Source organism: Lytechinus pictus, chromosome 2, assembly GCF_037042905.1.
Source record: "Lytechinus pictus isolate F3 Inbred chromosome 2, Lp3.0, whole genome shotgun sequence".
NCBI lineage: Eukaryota > Metazoa > Echinodermata > Echinoidea > Temnopleuroida > Toxopneustidae > Lytechinus > Lytechinus pictus.
In genome coordinates, this window is record NC_087246.1 from 46,566,785 (window position 1) to 46,586,458 (window position 19,674).

General features: G+C 35.7%; 1 protein-coding gene across 1 annotated transcript; it reads left to right on the forward strand.

Moving 5' to 3' along the window:
- The first annotated feature begins 1,134 nt into the window (after positions 1-1,134).
- On the forward strand, positions 1,135-18,984 carry LOC129271364 (protein IMPACT-like). The gene is made up of 13 exons (XM_064094942.1): positions 1,135-1,310; positions 5,749-5,874; positions 7,179-7,231; positions 7,874-7,936; positions 8,809-8,927; positions 10,789-10,896; positions 11,421-11,512; positions 12,199-12,272; positions 13,135-13,225; positions 14,089-14,223; positions 14,751-15,923; positions 16,423-18,276; positions 18,425-18,984. Exons 1-11 carry the CDS (start codon positions 1,284-1,286, stop codon positions 14,793-14,795), a joined length of 933 nt encoding a protein of 310 aa, XP_063951012.1. The 5' UTR covers positions 1,135-1,283; the 3' UTR covers positions 14,796-15,923; positions 16,423-18,276; positions 18,425-18,984.
- The last annotated feature ends 690 nt before the right edge of the window (positions 18,985-19,674 follow it).

Consider the following 19,674-nt stretch of genomic DNA (forward strand, 5'->3'; position numbering starts at 1 on the left):
TATTGCATTTGGTTTTACAAGATTTTTTTTTATTTGTGTCCTTTTGTCAAAGTAGGGCATAGCCCTCCACCTCCAAAAAAAGTCAAATATGCCACTGTGTAACTGAAGAACTGTTTGAACGATCAATTTCAAACTTGGTCTGTATTTATGAGTGACAATGGCCTGGGTCCAGTTTCACAAAAAAACTAATATCAAGTCCATGATTTTGATAAGAAATTTACTATCAGCCAATCAGATTGAAGGATTTCAGTAGCTTTTAACAGTTATTGTAAATTTGATGATGTTTGGAGGTTTGCATTAAGGTATGATCAATCTAGGAACTGGATACCAATGCTTAAGGATTAAAGAAAGTGGAAAATAGAGGTAGAAGTGACATGGAGAGGCAAGAAAGTGGAAGATGAGAAAGTGAAGTATCTTTCTGAAGTGAAATGAGTGTACTTAAAAAGGCAGTAAACCAGAAAGTGTAGCCTAAAGCTTTAGTAGTAGAAGATATGAAAAAGCTTAAGTAGAAGACTGACTAGCTGGCTTGAGTTGGAGAGCTCGGTGAGAGAAGTTTGAGTATAGACGAGAGAAGGTTAATTAACTTCAGTCGGCGAGTGGAGTTATAGAGCAGGAGCAGATGAGAAGGTTTGAAGGCCTGCCTGAAACGTCGAGTCTTCTCAAAGCTGTCAGGATCAGACAATTTGTGTGACAAATGGAAGTGATTTCCAGTTTTATCACGAAATATATATTTTCAGGTATATAATGATATCTTTGACCATATTTTTGACATTGATCATAACAATTAAAACGAAAAAAAAAAATAATGGGTTCGTATGTTACAAAAGAAGAAATAAAAATGAAATGGGACTGAATCTGGAGCACTGTTTTTAAGTTGTAAAAATATAATAAAAGGGGAGATGTAAAGAAAAGTAAGGGAGAAAGAGGGAAGATTTTAAGAGGTCTGGTCTGGAGAATTACCCCTATAATTCTATAGGAAAAAATTACGAAACGTTACATTTAGATTGACTTGCCTCCCCCCCCCCCCCTCCATCAAATTGTTGGGATCAAAACATCCTGGCGCTGACCCTGTCACTAATGAGGATAAACAATTGCAGAAAAACCTCATGAACTCGGGTCAAAAAAAAAAAAATCGGCAGAAAAAAGGCGCAGGCTCCTCATATGGCATCTCATAACATATCGGCAAAGACAGGTGACGTCTCGGGAGAAATCTGTATTAAAAATAAAATCTAGACTAATAATTCTTATAGATTGCAATAAACATACACAAGCGAGCCATTGGAATGGAGGAAGATGATCTCACAAAACAGGTAAACGTATGCACGCATTATCAACGGTCAGCTGTTATAGAATAATTCAGGAGTATTGTTGGCGTCTGCTGTTGTGAGCTGCTGCTGTACCGTACGGAACGGTAGCGAGTTACTCAACACCGCTTATCCATCGGCCCAGGGCAGGAGCAGAAACCGGACTGCTGCACGCGCACGGCTGCTCCTATTAACCTAGGCTAGGGAGCTCTTACTAGTATGGCAGTGTGTCCAAACTTCGCGCGTGTCCATACTTCGCGGACGGTCCTTATCTCAAAAACTAGCCAATATCCTTAAAATCTGACATCATCAACGTGAAAAGCGACCTAAAATTACCCTGTATTGAAAATTTCTTTAGGATTTGTTCAGTATTCATGAAAATATTGGCAAAAGATCGGCAAATTTGTCACCGCTAGCGCCCGTTTTGAAGAAATCAACAAGCATCACGATATCACCATTTTGCAAGCAGAAATCATCAAAAATGTGAGTTAAATGTGGTACTAACCGATTCCATAGCATTTTGCCATCAATCTGATATAAATATTTCACTTTTTGAGCTTCAGTTTTTGTTTAAATCTCCACAAAAGCTTTGGTGCGCGAAGTTAGGTCACACTTTTCTGAACGGTTTTCCAGCACAGCCCGCATTCGCCGATCGGAATAGAATTTTGAGATCGCGATACCGGCGAAACCCCTTGACCTACTTTACATTTTCGTCCATGATTTTATAGTTTACGATCTTGCCGTCAATGTGGTAACTATTTCTTGATATGGTTTTGTATAAATTATGAATATTTTGTGAACAAAATTAAGCCTGATGAATATTTTTGAAAAGTGCGCGAAGTTTGGACACCCCATCATACTACTACTAGGCTCTTGTACACAAACTCTGCAGTTCACACCTCAGTCTCGGCCAGCTAGGCCTGACTTTGACAAGTTCATAAAGGAAAGACGCATAACTTTGAGAATAGTATGACGGAATCGACTACCACATAGACTAATTTAATTCAGTTACTTTTATTTGATTTGATTGCTTTATCAAGGCTCCACATTAACTTTTTTTGGTGGTGGCCCGTTCGGGCCACCAAAATCTTCAAATAATTTTTTTTGGTGGCCCGATATTAAAGTTTGGTGGCCCGAAAAATATAAAAAAAAACATTAAAAATGAATAAATGGGTATAAATGGTTAAACCACTGTAAAAAAAAATGAAAGAAAATAATAAAACGGCAAAAAAAAGTGTGAGAAAATTCCTTCCCTAAATTTGCCAAAATGTTGGAAAAATTCACATTTCATATTAATGAAATGCCTTCCCAAAGTATTTACTTTCTCAAGAGTTGTTTAAGAAATCATTTATAAACAAGAAAGAAAGTAACTGTCTGTTTATTTTTGGCTAGAAAAGACCGGAAAAGACACAGCTTCGAAAGAAACCAAGTAACAACATACATACAAATGCACATGTGGGACTGTGATGTACTCACCTATGTGTTTTTATGTGTATTATTTTCATTTGGAAATCGGTCTTTTTGAGTCAAAAGAGAGGTCATGATTCCTCTTTTTAATGCTTGCAAATAATCAGGATACACCAGATTTTAGCAAAAAGGTCTGTAGAAGGGCATTTCATTGGTGTAAAATGTGACATTGACTTGGATTTTCACAGTTCTGTGGAAGATTTCTTAGCAGCAACATTTCGTATTGCAGCTCCCCGAGTCTGAATAGGCTGCTAACGCACAGCTGCTTCAAGCATGCAAAGCTCACGCCAGCCGGCTGGATAAAAGCTACTTAATGCTATAGCGGTAGGCCAACTTTGTGTGTGTGTTTGTGTGTAGATCAACAAAAAGAGCGCATGACGAACTGGCTTGCAATTTGAATTGTAGAAAGTTGATAAATGCGTGCAAAATGGGGAGAAAAATTGCGCTATTCTGAAAATTATTGGTTGCCCGATTCGGGCCACCAAAACTTAATATTTTTTCATTAATGGTTGCCCGAGGTGAATTTCTGGAGGCCCCGGGCCACCGGGCCACTGCTAATGTCGAGCCTTGGCTTTATCATTTAATCAAAGTTTGCCATAAACTTATTTTTAATATGAGACATGGTATTTTACCCAGTTTCAAACTCTTTGAATGTTTAATATTCTTTAACTGTGTGACTCCTTGACATTAACTCTACTGCAATTACTCTAATATGTTTCGGTATAATACTGCATACCTGCCAACCATTCCGATTTTGGCGGAATTATACCGATTTTTCGACCTCCATTCCGAATTCCGAATTTTAAAACCAAAATTCCGATATTTGGGTTAATCAATATAGTGTTGAAATTATTGAAACGGCTGTATAATGCGACTAACGCATGCACGGCTGTAAGATGCGACTAACACATAAACGACTGGAGCGCACGGCTACGCAAATGCGCTAGCTACACGATATACACAGAGAGCGACTTTAAACGGCGCGCGAACACTGCTAAGTGCGCAGTTCCATTGTAAATACATGTGAAAATTAACGAGCGTACACGCAACGGCCACACTTAGGGCGCTACATTTTGAGGTGTTGTCGTTAGCGTTTACTTCCGGGAAAAAAAATGGCGGCTGACATCGGCTAGCGAAAGAGCTAGTTTTTAGTGAGGACATGTTTTCATAATCCACGAACATCGGAAAAACCGTGAAAAAGTCATATTTTTAGACCCCTTGTTTCCTAACTACGATGTTAAGAATCACCGATGGTGATATTTTTTACGGGAAACATGGTGATTTAGGTAAGAAATTCTCACTTTTTATTTGAGGTTTGTGCCCATGTCGCCTGATGATTTTGTAGTGTGGGAGTGAGTTAGTGATGTAGCGTACATGTCTAGAGTGTGTTGGTGATTACAGTGGTATATTGCTGAGTCTGCTGATGATGATGAACGGCTGAAGGTCGCATGAACACCGGCCCCCGCCCGGCCGCGTACCGACGCAATTGCTCTTAAGTTAGATCTATCCCTACGCAATTTTAACATTGATCTGTACTTTATTTTTTGAATAATTGTCAATTTTTTGAGGAAGAAAGATTATCAACTTTCGATCTTGGGTTGAGCCTTCGGAGCGGAACGCCAAATCTACTTTACTTGCTTCGCTTGCCTAAACTCCCGGCGCCCGCCCAGTGGCTGCGCCTCAGCCTCCCCGTCTTACCGGGGCACCGCAAGTGCAGTGGTGGGTGCGGGTCGGGCGCATGCAGCCGTTAGTTTCGGCTCCGATTTTGTCATGGTTGAATATCTGCTTTCTTCTACCAACAAGCACTTATCCAATGTAGGTTATGATATAACCTTGTCCTCAGTCAGTAACCCCTGTGTGGTGAAATAACATGAATAAGACAATGTCAATGTTTGGCTTATTTTCTCTTGATGCATGAAATGATAGATAGGCTGGATAATAAATGTTTGATTTTTTGGCTTGTCAGTTTTTAATACAGTAGGGATAACTTAAATCTAAATTCATCATAAAAAATATGCCTTGGCCCAAAACTCAATTGAAATCTTGAAATTATTTTTTGTCTAATTAAAAAGAGAATCTATGGAGATGAAGATCTGCATCAATCTCACTTTCCAGCAATAGAGGGCCTCACAAAAAAATGCTCAAAATCAAAGTTTTTAGAGAGCTCTGATGAACAAGAAAAATTATCCCTAAGTCTATATAGATTTAAATGAAAACAAATCACACCTGCATGAAACTGGGTGTTTTTTGTCACAGAAGTGATATTTTAAAGACCCTTTTTTTATTTTTAATTGATAAATGAAGGTAGACTCTACATGTAGGTCATCCTCTGGTGTGGTAATGAGGGTAAATTTGCTTTAAAAAGTGTAGGGAAATGCTACTTTTACATGCTGAAAATGCAAAGAGTCCCTACCGTTGGAGCGGCCGGACACCCGCTCGGCGCCCTCGGAACTTTGATACTGATTTTTTATTATCAAAGGTTGGCAGGTATGTAATAGGGTCTATAGTAATATTGGCTATCTCATCAGATTAGGGTCTATGTATATTGTATGTAGACCTATATGTTTTTAAAGACTATTAGAAATAAAAAAAAGTATTCTCAGAATTTTCCTGAATTGCTTGCAAGTTGCATGGAGCTTGTGACTGTGTTGGAAGAAAGTTGCATGAACCTGAACTGAAGTCTAAAATTATGACTGAGAAGTCTGAAGTAATTGATCCATGTTTTGTATTGTGGGGATTAGGGGGGGGGGGCAAAAGTAAAAAAGCATATATCAACTTGCTCTACGCTTCAAGAATTTTTCAGGTTAAATAGGACTCGGGTAAAATATTATGGCAGAATAATAATAAATACTAATTTTTGCTTATTGGTGCAGGCATCTGTAAAAATCACTTGCCCTGTTGGGCATTTCATCCAAAGTGGGCGTAGTAGTAGTTGAAAGTGTGGTCTTAACGTGTTTCTTCTCTTTCTTTATTAAAGGTTGATGAGATTGAAGCAATGTCAGCCATTTATGGAGACGACTGGTGTGTGGTGGATGAAATCAGCAGGATCTATGCCATTACAATTTCAGATGAAAATAACAAAGATTTAACAGTCAGGCTGCAGGTATATTTCCAATTAGAGAAGGGGTGTGGGTGTCATTTAGGTGTGGAAACGACCCACAACGAACAACAACAACAATTAGAGTAGTAATGCATTCTTGAGTCAAAGTACATCGTGAATGCATTGAATAAATTTTATACACACTTATGTCCTTAACGTTTATCTTTTTCTTCAGAAAGCGTTCTACAATAATGTAGCAAAATTTATCTGGCTTTTATAGCAGAGTGGCTGTATATAATCTTCAGTTCAAGGAATACGGTAACTTCCTGCCAGGTCCCTTATACCTCACCTGGGTGGAGTAAAGTACAATATGCATGGCTCAAACTGGTCATACTTTGCTTCTTCTTAAACTGAGACTGCCATCTCAAGAGGTGCATAGGCTCATGTGCAGGAGCATTACTCTTGATATATAGACATCTTTCAAAGAAAATTAAGTGTCAATTGCCACTTATACCGGGGTGTGAGTGTTCAGATTTTTATCTGATTTCAGATGTTTTTGTTTTGATTTTCAGCTTAATTTCAGCTTATTTTTGGCCTTCCTCTGTACAAAAAGTATGGGAGCTCTTTCTATTTCAGACTTTTTCAACACTCTTCAGCTTTTTTCAGATCTTTTTATTTGTGACCACTCACACCCCTGCTTATAGTAGTCTATTAGAAAACAGGAGTGTTTGGAACCATACTATAAAAATTGTTCCCTTCATTATATCTGTGCTATGACTGAACAATAAGGAAGCAGATAGTTTTGTTTTAATTCTAATTGCTAAATGTGAAACAGCATTGTGGCCCAATGGGTTAGTGTCTGGACTTAGTTTGAAACAGGGTCGTGGGTATGAATCCCCGCCAGAGCGTAATTTCCTTCAGCAAGAATTTGATCCACATTGTGCTGCACTCGACCGTGGAGAGCTAAAATCCTAAATGGGTACCTGGCAGGAATTTATTCCCTGAGACATTGTGCATGCAACAGCTGTTCTGCTCTTTAAAAGCTAGAGTAATTTTGCAGCATTAACTGTAGAGTGCTAAGAGACTTCTGATAAAGTAAGTGTTAAATGCTATATAACCAGGTATGATTATTATTTTATTTTAAGACTGTTGAATACTCAGTAAGAAATCAGACAGTTCGGTTAATTCATGACTGGAGCCGATTCCATATTTAAGATTGATGTGTCTTTGATAATTTTATCATTCACTGGCTTGTCCACAATTTACAGTGACTCTCATATTTGAAAATTACAGTTATTTAAAACTTATTTAGAACTAATTATTGGAACTGAACAATATATTATTTTGACTGGATTGTTTTCCTTTAGGTGCTTCTCCCCGATGAGTATCCAAGCAAAGTTTCTCCTGTAACCGAATTAAGGTAAGAACTTTCCTGAATAAAAGTTATATTCTAGAGTCATATGTTTGTTTATTTATTCTATTTCCAGGCAAGATGATAACTAACAAGACAAATACAATATGAACATTTAAATCAAGTATGAGCCAATGCGTGGGGATCCCCTGAAAGAGTTGAAAATTATGTCGAGATGTTCTCCACATATTGCAAAGTAACATTTGATATTTATACAGTGTACTCAAAGGCATGTATTCTGAAGTCGGGTTTAATATAAACTCTGGTTTAAAGTTGTGGTTTAACTATGGATAGCCAATAGTGGCATAAATTTCTAACAGTATTATTTCAATGTATCAGCTCATTTTTTCTTAACTGTTTCGGAAGGGTAAATAAAATAGCTTTCTTCTCATTCACGAGCTAGGAAAGAGCACAGTAAAGATGAGAAACATCCAATGTCAGGAAAATCTTGACATTTTTGGCTGTCCATAATTTTAGCACAGAGTTAGGCCACGGTCTAAGTTAAACCCGACTTCAGAATACGGGCCTATAGTATAGGTTGATATTCCTAGTATACTAGCAATTCTTATATCGATGGGTCAAACAGCCTTGCTGTAATGTAAATTGTGCAGCTAAATCTCATTTTTAGGGAATTTCCCTTGTTCATTTCAGTGCGCCTTGGTTGTCTGGTAGTAATAGAATACTTCTGGAGTCCAACCTTGAGCAGGTTTGTACGTAAGTGTCATTTATATATCATTCACGACAAGCTGCCAATATTTGTGGTTCAGCAGAATTTTTTTTCCATGTTGGTCCAGCTTTGAGTAAATATCGTACAACATGGATAAAAAGAAGCAGTAACAGAATTTAGATACATTGTGCCCATTTTATTGCATCAGTAAAGATATTAAATGGATAATAATCACATAATTCCTCGAAATTGGAGATGTAGTGGAAATGTTTAAAGGAAATGTATATCTGTCTTCAAAACTTATTTTGATCAAATTCTATTTATTTCAGGTACCTAAACCTTACAAAAATATATATGTTTAAGGTTGTTGCTAATTTGAAGTATAAAATCTGACTTTAAAAAATTTGAAGTGATTTACTGTCCTGAAATGGAAAATAAACAGCACTAAGATGATTTTGTCTGGAAACATTTTTTGTGGACATATTGCAGTATTTCTAATATGAATTAAAGCCTTTCCTGGGGCCCTGTTTCTTAAATTTTACAACTTCTTTGTCATGGTGACTAACATGGTTCCAAGACTCATCAGCCAATCACGATCAAGGTCTCCCAAGTAGATAGCATAATCGCAGTTACCATACTAGTAGTTGAAACTCCTTATGAAACGGGCACCACATGGTAAAGCCTTGTACAATTCCATTACATTTCAACATAGCACCATTACAAGAATTCATATTTTTAAACTATTCCTATTACAATATTCCTTTAGATGAGATGAACTTGAAGCAGTATAACTGTATAAGTTTAAGACTGAATTGTACTAAAGTTATTGTGTTTTGTCTGTTATAATTGAAATGATTGATAATAATAATGATATTTGAAATTTATCTTTTGATTCATCAAATTGATTCACGAATCTCAGAGAAAACATTGGAGAGAGTGTACTCTATCTGGTGGTTGAACGGATACAGGAATTTCTCGCTGAAAATTCCTCAAACATCGAGGACAAGGAAAGTGAAATTTCTTCGGCAAACAAAACGGGTAAGAGAAGCTCCATACAGAGTTCAAAAGTAGTAGACAATTTATGTATGAAACCAGGGGCCTGTTTCATAAATAAGTACGATTGGTGATTCTGCCATTATGGTAACTACAAAAGAAACCTTGATTGTGATTGGCTGTTGGGCCCTGTTACCATAGTAGTGACTGTACTGGCAGAGTTACCATAATTGATTGTCCTTTATGAAATGAACCTGGTTTGCGTTTCATAAAGCTGTTACGAGTGAGTTTACGAACGACTAGTGATCCTTTCTTGTGCTAAAAATTGTACACACCAAATGTTCATTGGTGATGATTTAGCTTGTAAGAAAGAATCACCAGTCATTCTTAAAGTAGCTCATAACTTAAAGACCCTGACCGGTGTAAAAACAATCATATATCAAAATAAAGGTAATGATTCATACAATACGAATATACCAAAAATATTACATATATCTCCTTCCAATAGTTAAAAATATTAAATAAAAATCAAAGAAACTGCTCCTCCAAAGTACGCTTCGATTGAGCACCCCCACGTCGCCTGGAAATGATGACGTCACGTTGTGTCAGGAGGGTTGTGATTCCATAGGTTTGTGTACAAAAGCATTGGGTATTTTCTTCCATTTCCATGTTATGAATCCATTTTTTTTTTTCGTTTTCAGATGAAAATGGCACTCAAAATTATTCACTGTTCAAATTGTTGTAAACCTACAACTATTCACTACCTTTTTTTGTGATTTCTTTGTTTGGCTCTTATTGGGCCTAAATTGCTATGTCAGGAAAAGTTGTTATACATAATCTAAATGCAGATAGAATTGAAATCTGCGCCAAATAAGCAGGAAATAAAATATGGCAAAAACTAGTTCAAAACTGCAGATTTCATAAATTCAAGCTTGTGGGTAAAAATATATGTGATATCCCTCTGTGATAGTAGTGAAGAGAATGAAATGCGTTATCTGGAAAGCAAAAAAATCACCCAGTTTTTCTGTGTACAAACCTATGGAATCACGACGCTTCTTACACAACGTGACGTCACGGTCTCGAGGCAGGTGAAAAGCACAATGAAGCCTATTTTCTAAGCGGGGTTCGAAACCCGATAATTGGAATATTCTTAAGCAAAATACTCAGCTGGGAAGCGGTGAAAATGCATAAAGCATACCTTGGTGTATTTAGTAGCTTATAAGCTTTCGATTGGTATATAATTTATCAATTTCATTTTCGGGTCCGGTCTGGATCTTTAATGAACAACTTTATGAAACGCCCACCTGGTCATTTACCTACCTGTATCTTGAAGTGGCTCGTTGAAGTAACACTGCATATTCTTTCATGTTTGTAAAGCAACAGTACATGGCTGAATGCCTATGTTATCTAGGAAGATTTGTCCAGTCTTTTACTTCATTGCTTTGTATTACTGTGTTGAATTTTGTGTTTAACCAAGAGTTTTACATCTATTTATTATACTGTGATATATTATGAAACCTCTATTACGTGTCCTGCTTTGACGTTTGCTCTATAAGACAGTTAGGAAAAATATAATTAAAGCCAGTTTCTAGTCTAAAGTAGTTAAATCATCTTTATGCAGGATTTGGAGTTTAAAAATTTCTTGGTGATATTTTGTTCATATGAAATCATTATTTTTTTGTAAAATTGTACCTTACTTTATTGTGGTAATGCGTATAAATGAAAACAAGCAAAATTTGATTAAAATCCCATCATAAAGTTTATTCCTGAAATCTGTTGCCACAAAGCTAGAAATATGAAATAGTAGCATTATGCAGTTACTGAATCCAATGTTTATTTTGTGTGTGTAAATGTTTAAATTTCAATTTTTTTACCTATGGCAAAACTTTGAAAATTTCTACTTTAGATGTTGATGAGGATACGGATGTTCACACAGTTGACCAACTTGCCACTACACTTGAACAACTGCACACCAAAATGGAATCTGTAAGAAGCCATGCTGCCAAAAGTATAGGTGAGTTTACATTAAATAGGGTTTATGAATTCAAGATTTTTTGTCATTTAAAATCTGTTCAATTTATTTCAATGAATTTGATTGTACATTTAATATGTTTCATCCATAAAAGTATATATATAGATTACCAAAACGATAATGCCTCAAACAACTATTTTTGCATTTCATCATTTAAGATACCGTATCTTTGTGGTGCGTGATGAGAAATATCCACAACACAAATATAGTGGGATTCCGTCCACAGGGGCCCAAGTTGTGTCCGTATGTATCCACTTTGTCCCATTGGGGCCTTATTCAGTATTCATTTAGCAATACATATCCTGACTAAACTGATTCATGAATACCAAATTTATTAGATGGAGGTTTTTCATCATGCCCTACCAAAATATGGCTATGAAATTGCAAGAAATATACAGATACAGATTACAGAATATAATTTAATTATAATTAAAAATGTTTGATGATTTAAGTGTTTTTATTCACTTAGTGTAATAAATTGTTTGGTTTGTCTTTGTCTTTTCCAGAGTTGCCGCCACTTACACACGGTGACACCATTACGGATAGAAAGAGCACTTTTCAAGCACATATAGCATTCCCTGTGGTAGAAGTAGAACAAGTAAGTTATCTTTTATTAAATATTAATATTATGTCTTGCGAACTTTGTATGAGAATATTAACAACTAAGGAAGAAGTATCAATGTGTACTTATGATTTTTTTTATGACAACAATGATCGATTGCATGAATACACATGACCGGTCATTAATTTGATCTTAAGTTTGATATACTAATGATCGGTGATGAGCTGTACGAGTATTGTTTTTATGAAGAGGATGATTTATCAAATAAGGGTCGACATCACTATTTTATAAAACATGTTATACGCATCATTTTGCTAGGGCATTAGAATAATCACCAACACTTGTCCTACATTTGATACAATCAAAACGCCCTTGGCTATGCCTTGGGCATGTTAAATGTTCCAAATTTACCTTGGGCTTGTTAGTCTTCTATAGTAATACCCTCAGTAATGTGTTTCATTTGCATACTATCACAGGGGGGGTGTTTTATAAAGTTAAAATCACTGGGAATATGGAAATCTCGAATGAATGACTTTTAACTGATTTTCACTAAATTTAAAGGACTCGATTGATAATTATGTTGTTTTAGAGGCAAAGGAGAGGGAATTGGATGTTTGAGTTAGACTGGTGCATTCTAGTGGGGTTTTTTTTCCTTTGGAATGATCAATGTTTTTTTGTAGCTGTAATGTAAATTTTTTTTAATCATATTGTTTATCTTCCAGGTCAAATGTTTGCTTCATAAACTGTGTGAAAACAAGAAAATACAACATGCCACTCATAACATTATGGCTTACAGGTAAATCAAATCTATTCCAATTACTTCTGTTTTATCTGTATTTTATAAGCTTATAGACAATAATTTCACCTAATTCCAAGCGCTTCAAATTTATATTCTATAAGCCTATAGTGGGTTTTTTGTTGTTGTGAGTAGCAAAACCCATAGCAAAATTTAAATTTTTTATGATTTTTTTTGTGTTAGATTTTTAAACTTCAAAATTGAAGCCTAGGCCCCATGCTGCATTACAAAGGAGCCAGTATCCTTTTAGTTGCAAAGGACAAGTTTTATTTTGTGATTCTAAATGTTTTATCTGCTCTGGTATTCAAATGATTTTATGATGTGGGTAGCTTAAAGCTTAGAAACCCCTTTCGAAATCGAAATGAAAAGCAAAATTGACTTATTCGAAACCTGATATTAAAGCTATTAACCACAAGATTGCAAGCACCAGGTACTTTCTTCACTTACCAGCCGAGTGTTTTTCAGCAAAACTCAAATGAGTAAGTTTTGAAAATAGGCTTTATTGTGCTTCTCATTTTCCTGAATTGTCTGACATGTAAATGTGAACAGAGTTGTTTTTGTATGTATTTTATGTATTTTAAAGAGATTATTTTCTTATTTTCTAAATATAATTCAATTTTATTACAGTGTGATGAAAATAGCTTTGTAAAACAACCCCTGGTATATTGGTATACAATGATCTCTCATCTCCTTGGGCTTGGGTTGTTTCATTGTGATGACCGTCAAAACTTTAATTGCTGCAAACAATTATTAGTGTTACAAAAAATGAGGGGGAGGGTGGTATTTATTCTGTGGGGTCTCACATAATATTAATTTTATCAGGTCTTCAAATGCTATCATTTCTTTTTGTTTGGTTCCCCAGGATATACAAAGAGGATCATGATTGTTTCATTCAAGATTGTGACGATGATGGAGAAACAGCAGCGGGTGGAAGACTTCTTCATCTCTTGCAGGTTTGTTTGGTTTTAACATATCTTGAACTTTGTTCTTTTCTTTTCATAAGATGTGGTGAATTCAGGGTGACAGGACATATGCTCCTGCGAAATTTGCTCTGGTCTTAATATCTCAGAGGGCATAGGATTAGAGTTAGGAGTGTAATAGAGTTTTTCGTTCAGAAAAATATAGAAAAAAATAGGATTAGGGTTTATTTAGTGTTGGAGGTTAGATTTTATGTGTGGCTTTGGCTTAGCGTGCAAATATTCCATCGGAGCACTTGTCGCCGGAGCAAATGTCTTGGAAGCATAATCAGTTGTGAACAGATGTTATACTTTGCAATTATATGCAGGGGGGGGTAGTAGTCATGATTTTTCTTTTTTAACCCTAGTCAGTATTCGTTTCTTAAATGCCAGAGTCATTTTATCTGTGTTATTGTAGTGTTAAGAGACTTTTGATAAAGTACAAGTAATGAGTGCTTCATAAGACCTAGGACTATTATAATAATTATCATTACTTTTTAGATGATTTCAGTGATTGTTTTTTAAGCTAAGACTATCACATGACAATAATTGCATCTATCATATGTGTCTATATTCTTCCCTTCGTTTCTCATTCTCTCTGCCATCATTTTGTTTTCCATTTTATTTGCATTTTCAAAATGAGGCAAAATATTTGCCTCATCATGCCACCGCCATTGTACACTGTTGTGTTATTTTCCAATTTTGCCCCCTCTTTTCTGTCTCTGCTTACTCTGCTATTTTTACTTTCCTTTTTCCATCCATCTTCCCCTCTCTCTGTCTTTCTCTCCTACCTCTCTCTGTCTCTCCTACTCTTCTATCTGTCTATCTCTCCTACCTCTCTCTCTCTTTTGTCCATTTAGATTGTGGATGCCAGGAATGTAATGGTGGTGGTTTCTCGATGGTACGGAGGTATTCTTCTTGGTCCCGATAGATTCAAACACATCAACAATGCCGCCAGGAGTATACTCAACAGCTCAGGATTTATACAAAATAAGGTAGGGTGTAGTTTGTATCTTATCTTATGAAATACAAGTGTTCTATATGAGGTTAGATTCAAAGAATTTTTTTATTTGTATTAACACAAATGTAGAGGATGAAGAAGGTGAAGAAAAAAGAGTAAGAGAATAATAATGATGCTGATGATAATGATAATAGTAATAATAACAGTAATAATAATAGCAATGATGATGATGATGATGATAACAATAATGATCGAAATAAGGAGGAGAAACGAGGAACTGAAGAAGGAAATGGAGAAGGGGGTGGTTGTAGAGGAGGTCTTGAAGGAGAAGGAGAGTAGGATAGGAGAACGAGGAAGAAGAGGATGTGAAGGAGAGAAAGAAGACTAGAAGGAAGAGAAGGAGGAGGAGATATAAAAGGATGAATAGGAGATGGCTCAGGTGAAAAAAAACAAAAAAACAAATATGGAATAAAGGAGGATTAGAGCCTGAAATCCGGAATCTTTTTTAAAAGGGAAATTCTATTTGGTAATTGCAGACTGTAACTTTTGTTTTTATTGCAGGATTCTACACAGAAGTCAAAGAAGACCAAGTCTAAACACAGATGACATTAACTGCTTTGTAAAAGCTTGCAATTCAACATATACATACTTGTGATATTGTATAATTTTATTTTAGTAATTGGTTCTTGTAGAATGACACAACAGTGAAAAGAGATATGGTATCCCTCTATAATGTTTCATATCGGCTAGTGGCTACATTATACCAACAAGTGGGTATTGGATTAGGAGAATCTGACCCATTCGATTTAACACATTGATCACCATGTTCAGGCGCGTATCCAGCATCAGATCCTACAAAGCATTTCATGGGCCCAATTGTCCGGGGACAATAGTGACTCTATTACGCTTGTGCATGGGCCCTTACATTTCCTTGTCACAGTTGATGCTGGATACGCTAGAGATGTTTGGTATGGGAATATTCCTGGGGGTGTTTCACAAAGATTTATATGTGCCTTAAAGTTGGGCTTAGTGTCGATGTACATATGATATTAAATATGAAGTCTCATTGATTTATACGCAGAAGTGCGTGTGCTGTGAGCATGATTTGACCAGTGCAGTGATGCCTTTTATACCGTGCACAAGTGAGAATTTTAGTGCGATTTCTATTAAAGTCATGCTTACCTCTTTGTGAACACCCCCTGGATATGGAAATGCTAGTTTACAAGTGACTGGCCATTTTGATTACGTTTTGATTTCAGATTCTGTTTCATGTACATGTGTACCAATTTGAAACCTTGTATGTCCTTGATTGAACAAAAAAAAAAAATTTAATCCTTGCATCTGGGTGACATCTAACAAGCATCCATTTGTTTAAAATAGGGTTACATTTTCTTTATTTTTTCTCATCTTTTTGTAAAGAACAGGATTTCATATTAACCATGAAAAATTTCTTATTTTATCTTAATGTTTAAAAACTTTTTATACCTTCTTAGAGGTAATTTTTTTAGAACAAGAAGCTTTGAATAAGAGTTATATGGCAATTTATGCACATACACAAACTCCTTAAAGGGCAACCCCCCCAACAAAATATTGATATGAATAATAATGAGAAAAATCTGACAGGCATTACACTTCAAATTTTATCAGAATTGGATGTAGTGGTAGTGGATATAATTAAGAGAGTTATGACATTTTAAGTTTTCATGTAATTGTACAAAGACAAAGCAGTTAGGTGTATATTGTCGTTTTCCCGCAGAAAGGCTGTTAACGCGCACGTGTGCAAATTATGTTTTGCTTTTAGCAGCTAGTGTGTTACTTATTTTCTGTCCTAATTCTCATACTTTCTGACAAAGCAAGATGTTTTTTCATTGATATATATATTTTTTTCATTTAAAACACTCTTAAATGCTTTCTAATCTTAAGAAGGAATACCTTACACCCTTTTTCCGGGAAGAAAAATACGCAATCCGCTGATCTGGTGCCCGCAGAATGCCGCTAGTGCGAATCTGTCTATGCGCGCACGCACGTTGCAAGAAGAAGCGTCTTGTTCCCAGAGAAAGGACGCGGCTATGTGCTAAAGCACGTGGGAATGTTTTTGCTTATGTCATAATGACGTCACTTTTAGGTTCGAGAATGGTACCAGAAGAAAGTTCACGAGACATGCTTTTTCCATTTCAGCAATAAAACAAAATTCAATATTTTGGCACCAACTTAACGGCCTTTCTGCGGGAAGGGAACGCTCCTCCTGGTTGATATTCAATTGAGGGAACTGATGACATCTCCCACTCATTATTTCATTTTTATTTCAGTATAAGATATATATATATATATATATTTTTAAGTTTCTCTTTGATATAATGTGAAACAAAGTTTGATTCCTCCCTGAACACACAGAAATGCGATGGTTATAATTTTTTGGTTATTTGATGAAAAGTTTCCTTATTGTCAAATCTGCAATAAAGTGAAAATATTGTATGATTCAAACAATAAAATTCAAAAGAAATTGTGAACGAAAAACATCATCCAGATCTCTTTTGCATATCACTGTGTTGAGCATACAACTGTTGTGTAAAAAATATCCAAAATTTAATGAGTATTTTTTTTCCTTTGTAAAGTGCTGTGATACAGTCAATGTTAAGAGTACTATATCAATACCAATATTGTATGATATTGTTATGAAATCCTGAAATGTCATAACTTTTTCTTTCTTTTTTTTACATCGGATTTCAATGAAATTTTCAGCATTATGCTTGTTTGATTTTCCTCTTTTTATTCTAATAAACTTTTTGCTGTGATGAACCTGCCATTTGACATGCCACTTGTCTGATGTTCCATTGTTTCCCCACAGCAAGTCATGTCAGAAGCCAATTTCTTTTTTCCCATTTTAAAGGTCAAGTCCACCCTGACAAAAACTAGATTTGAATAAAGAGAAACCAGAATCAAACAGTTGATGCTAAAATTTGGAAGTAACATAAGAAAGCAAATACTTTTTTTTTCTTTTTTTTAACCAAACAATTATATGTACATCCTGGTTGATATGTAACTCAGTTAAAATATGCCATACTTAATCTTATTATGTGAAGCAAAGTTTGATTTCTCCATGAGCATGTGCAATAGCACTTTTAATACCTTATGTGATTCAATGAAGTACTTTCTAATTGCCAAATGTGCAAAAATTGAAAAATTATGCAATAATTATTCCACTGACTACATGTACATGACAGGCTTGGCAGTTAATGAGAAATCAGTGAAAAGGGCCCGGGGCATGGGAACACCAGACCTTTATAATTCATGTCTTGTTTCTAAACCAAATAGTTAGTTGTGGAGTGTTGTATGACATAGCATGCACTCTTAATCAAATTACCTCGGAGGTGTTGCAAGATAACATTTTCAATCAACTGCAAATATCTACTGCAATTTTACAATTGATAAATCATTCCCGGCTGTAGCGAATCTGTTTTACGCTCCTTGTACATTGTAGCAAGAAGCAGATCAGGCTCCCGTTTCATCAAGACTTGTTATGGTAACAAATGCACAATTTATATAACACATTTACCATCAGCCAATCAGATTGAAGGATTTCAGTAGCTCTTAACTGTTATTGCAAATTTGTTATTGTAACAAGTTTTGTGAAACGGGGGCCCAGCAATCAGTTGCAAATTTGCAACCAGTTGCAAGACATGATCGATTTGGGGGTCCTATATAGATAAGTAATTGTTTGTAATTTTCTTGCAATGCCCAGATAGTTACAATTGTAGAGTAGAGTGCATAAGATTTCTGCTTCTTCAAGCTTGGGATCAAATGAGACTGTATACCACTTCTATTTTTTTTAGCTCCTTGTTTGTAACAATCTCTTGTTCTGTGATGGTGCAAGTGCAGAATTGTAGTGTAAGGAACGTGAAATCATAAGTGCAATAAATTTAGATCCTCAATATATTATGAATCTGTGTTCTGGGTGGTGTTTCATGTAGCTGTAAGTTAAGTTGCAAATTACCTTACGCCCAACTGATGGCCTGATTTCGGCTCCAAAAGCAGATTAACAATATTTCTTACTCCCTTCAACTCAAGATGGAATCAGGGGTCTGTTGCAGAAAGAGCTGCATTTAAACGCAAGTCAAAATATCAAGCGCAAGTCCCGAATATGGGTGCTTCATTGACTGAAAATCAAGTTGCGCAAGATTTTTTGAGTTGTGTTTGATTGCAACTCTTTCTGCAACGGACCCCTGATCTTGTAGAACAGAATTCTTGATGTCAACAAAAATCTGAGTACCCAGTTTGTAATTTGTCATTGATAAGGGTCATGGGAAATTATCTCCCATTGTGTTAAAACAAAGAAATATCTGGGGTAGATCATTTAACCCAAGATCAAGTCACTAGTTATGTGTATTGCTTGCATAACTTACTTTTTCTTGTGAAACAGCCCCCAGAATGAAACAAGATTTATGATTTTAATTCAAATCTTTTATCTTGTAAGGTATCTAATTTTGACCCATGCGTCATTATATACTTTTATTGCAGTAAAGTATACAGCCATGGGAGATTAATATTTACTCTTGTTACTCATAATTTTGTCTTCCAGAATTCTGTGAATAAAAAATATATTTCTAATAAATAAAAATTGCTTGTATTTGAGTCTTATCGAACCTTTGTCCTGTTGTGTTCATCATACTGTGTGAATTGGGAAGAATAATAAAGAATAGTCCGCCATGCAGTTAGTTTGAAAAAAACATTGATACATGTATGATAGATTGAACTATTGATCCGTGAAGCATTTCACAAAATTCACTATGTGTTGTAAGCTACAGAAATCATTGTATCTGATTGCTCAGAGCATATTTGTCAGTGATAATCACTAACAAGGTGATGTTCATGAAATAATCTCCCTTATTAGAAACAACCAAGTCATAAACCTCTCGGGTGATGATTAATTTTAGACATATTGGTAGCTTTGTGAGCCCACCTCCCATATTCTCGGTAAAAAACAGTTTGCAATTGCATCGGAGCAAAGAGCAGTAAAAGATTATTTGAGGGAAGCCAAGGTGGTTTTCAAATTCACTGACAAGCATTGATGACTATTCATATATTCCTTTTACAATCTTCATTTCATCACATTCACTGAAGTGTTTATAATCATTGGTATTTGACAACAAGAATAATTTTCATATGCTTAAAACTTAGCGAAATTCTCCCAAAAGAAATTTTAAATAATTCCCAGGAAAAAAAGGTTTGGTAATACAATAGTTGACATACTGTATGAAGAGGAAAGCAAGTAGAAGCTCTTCACCCAAGTTCTCTCTTTTTCTCCATCCCTATTCACATCCATTCTTTCTCCCTCCCCCCCCCAATGCTCACCCCCTCTCTTTCGTTCTCTCTTATTGTTTTCTTCAGAACTTTCTGCTCCATCCAGACACATTACTTTAATTCCACAAAAGTAAAATGATCTCAGTTCTTTTTCTTTTGTACATTCATTCAATAGCAAGTATTT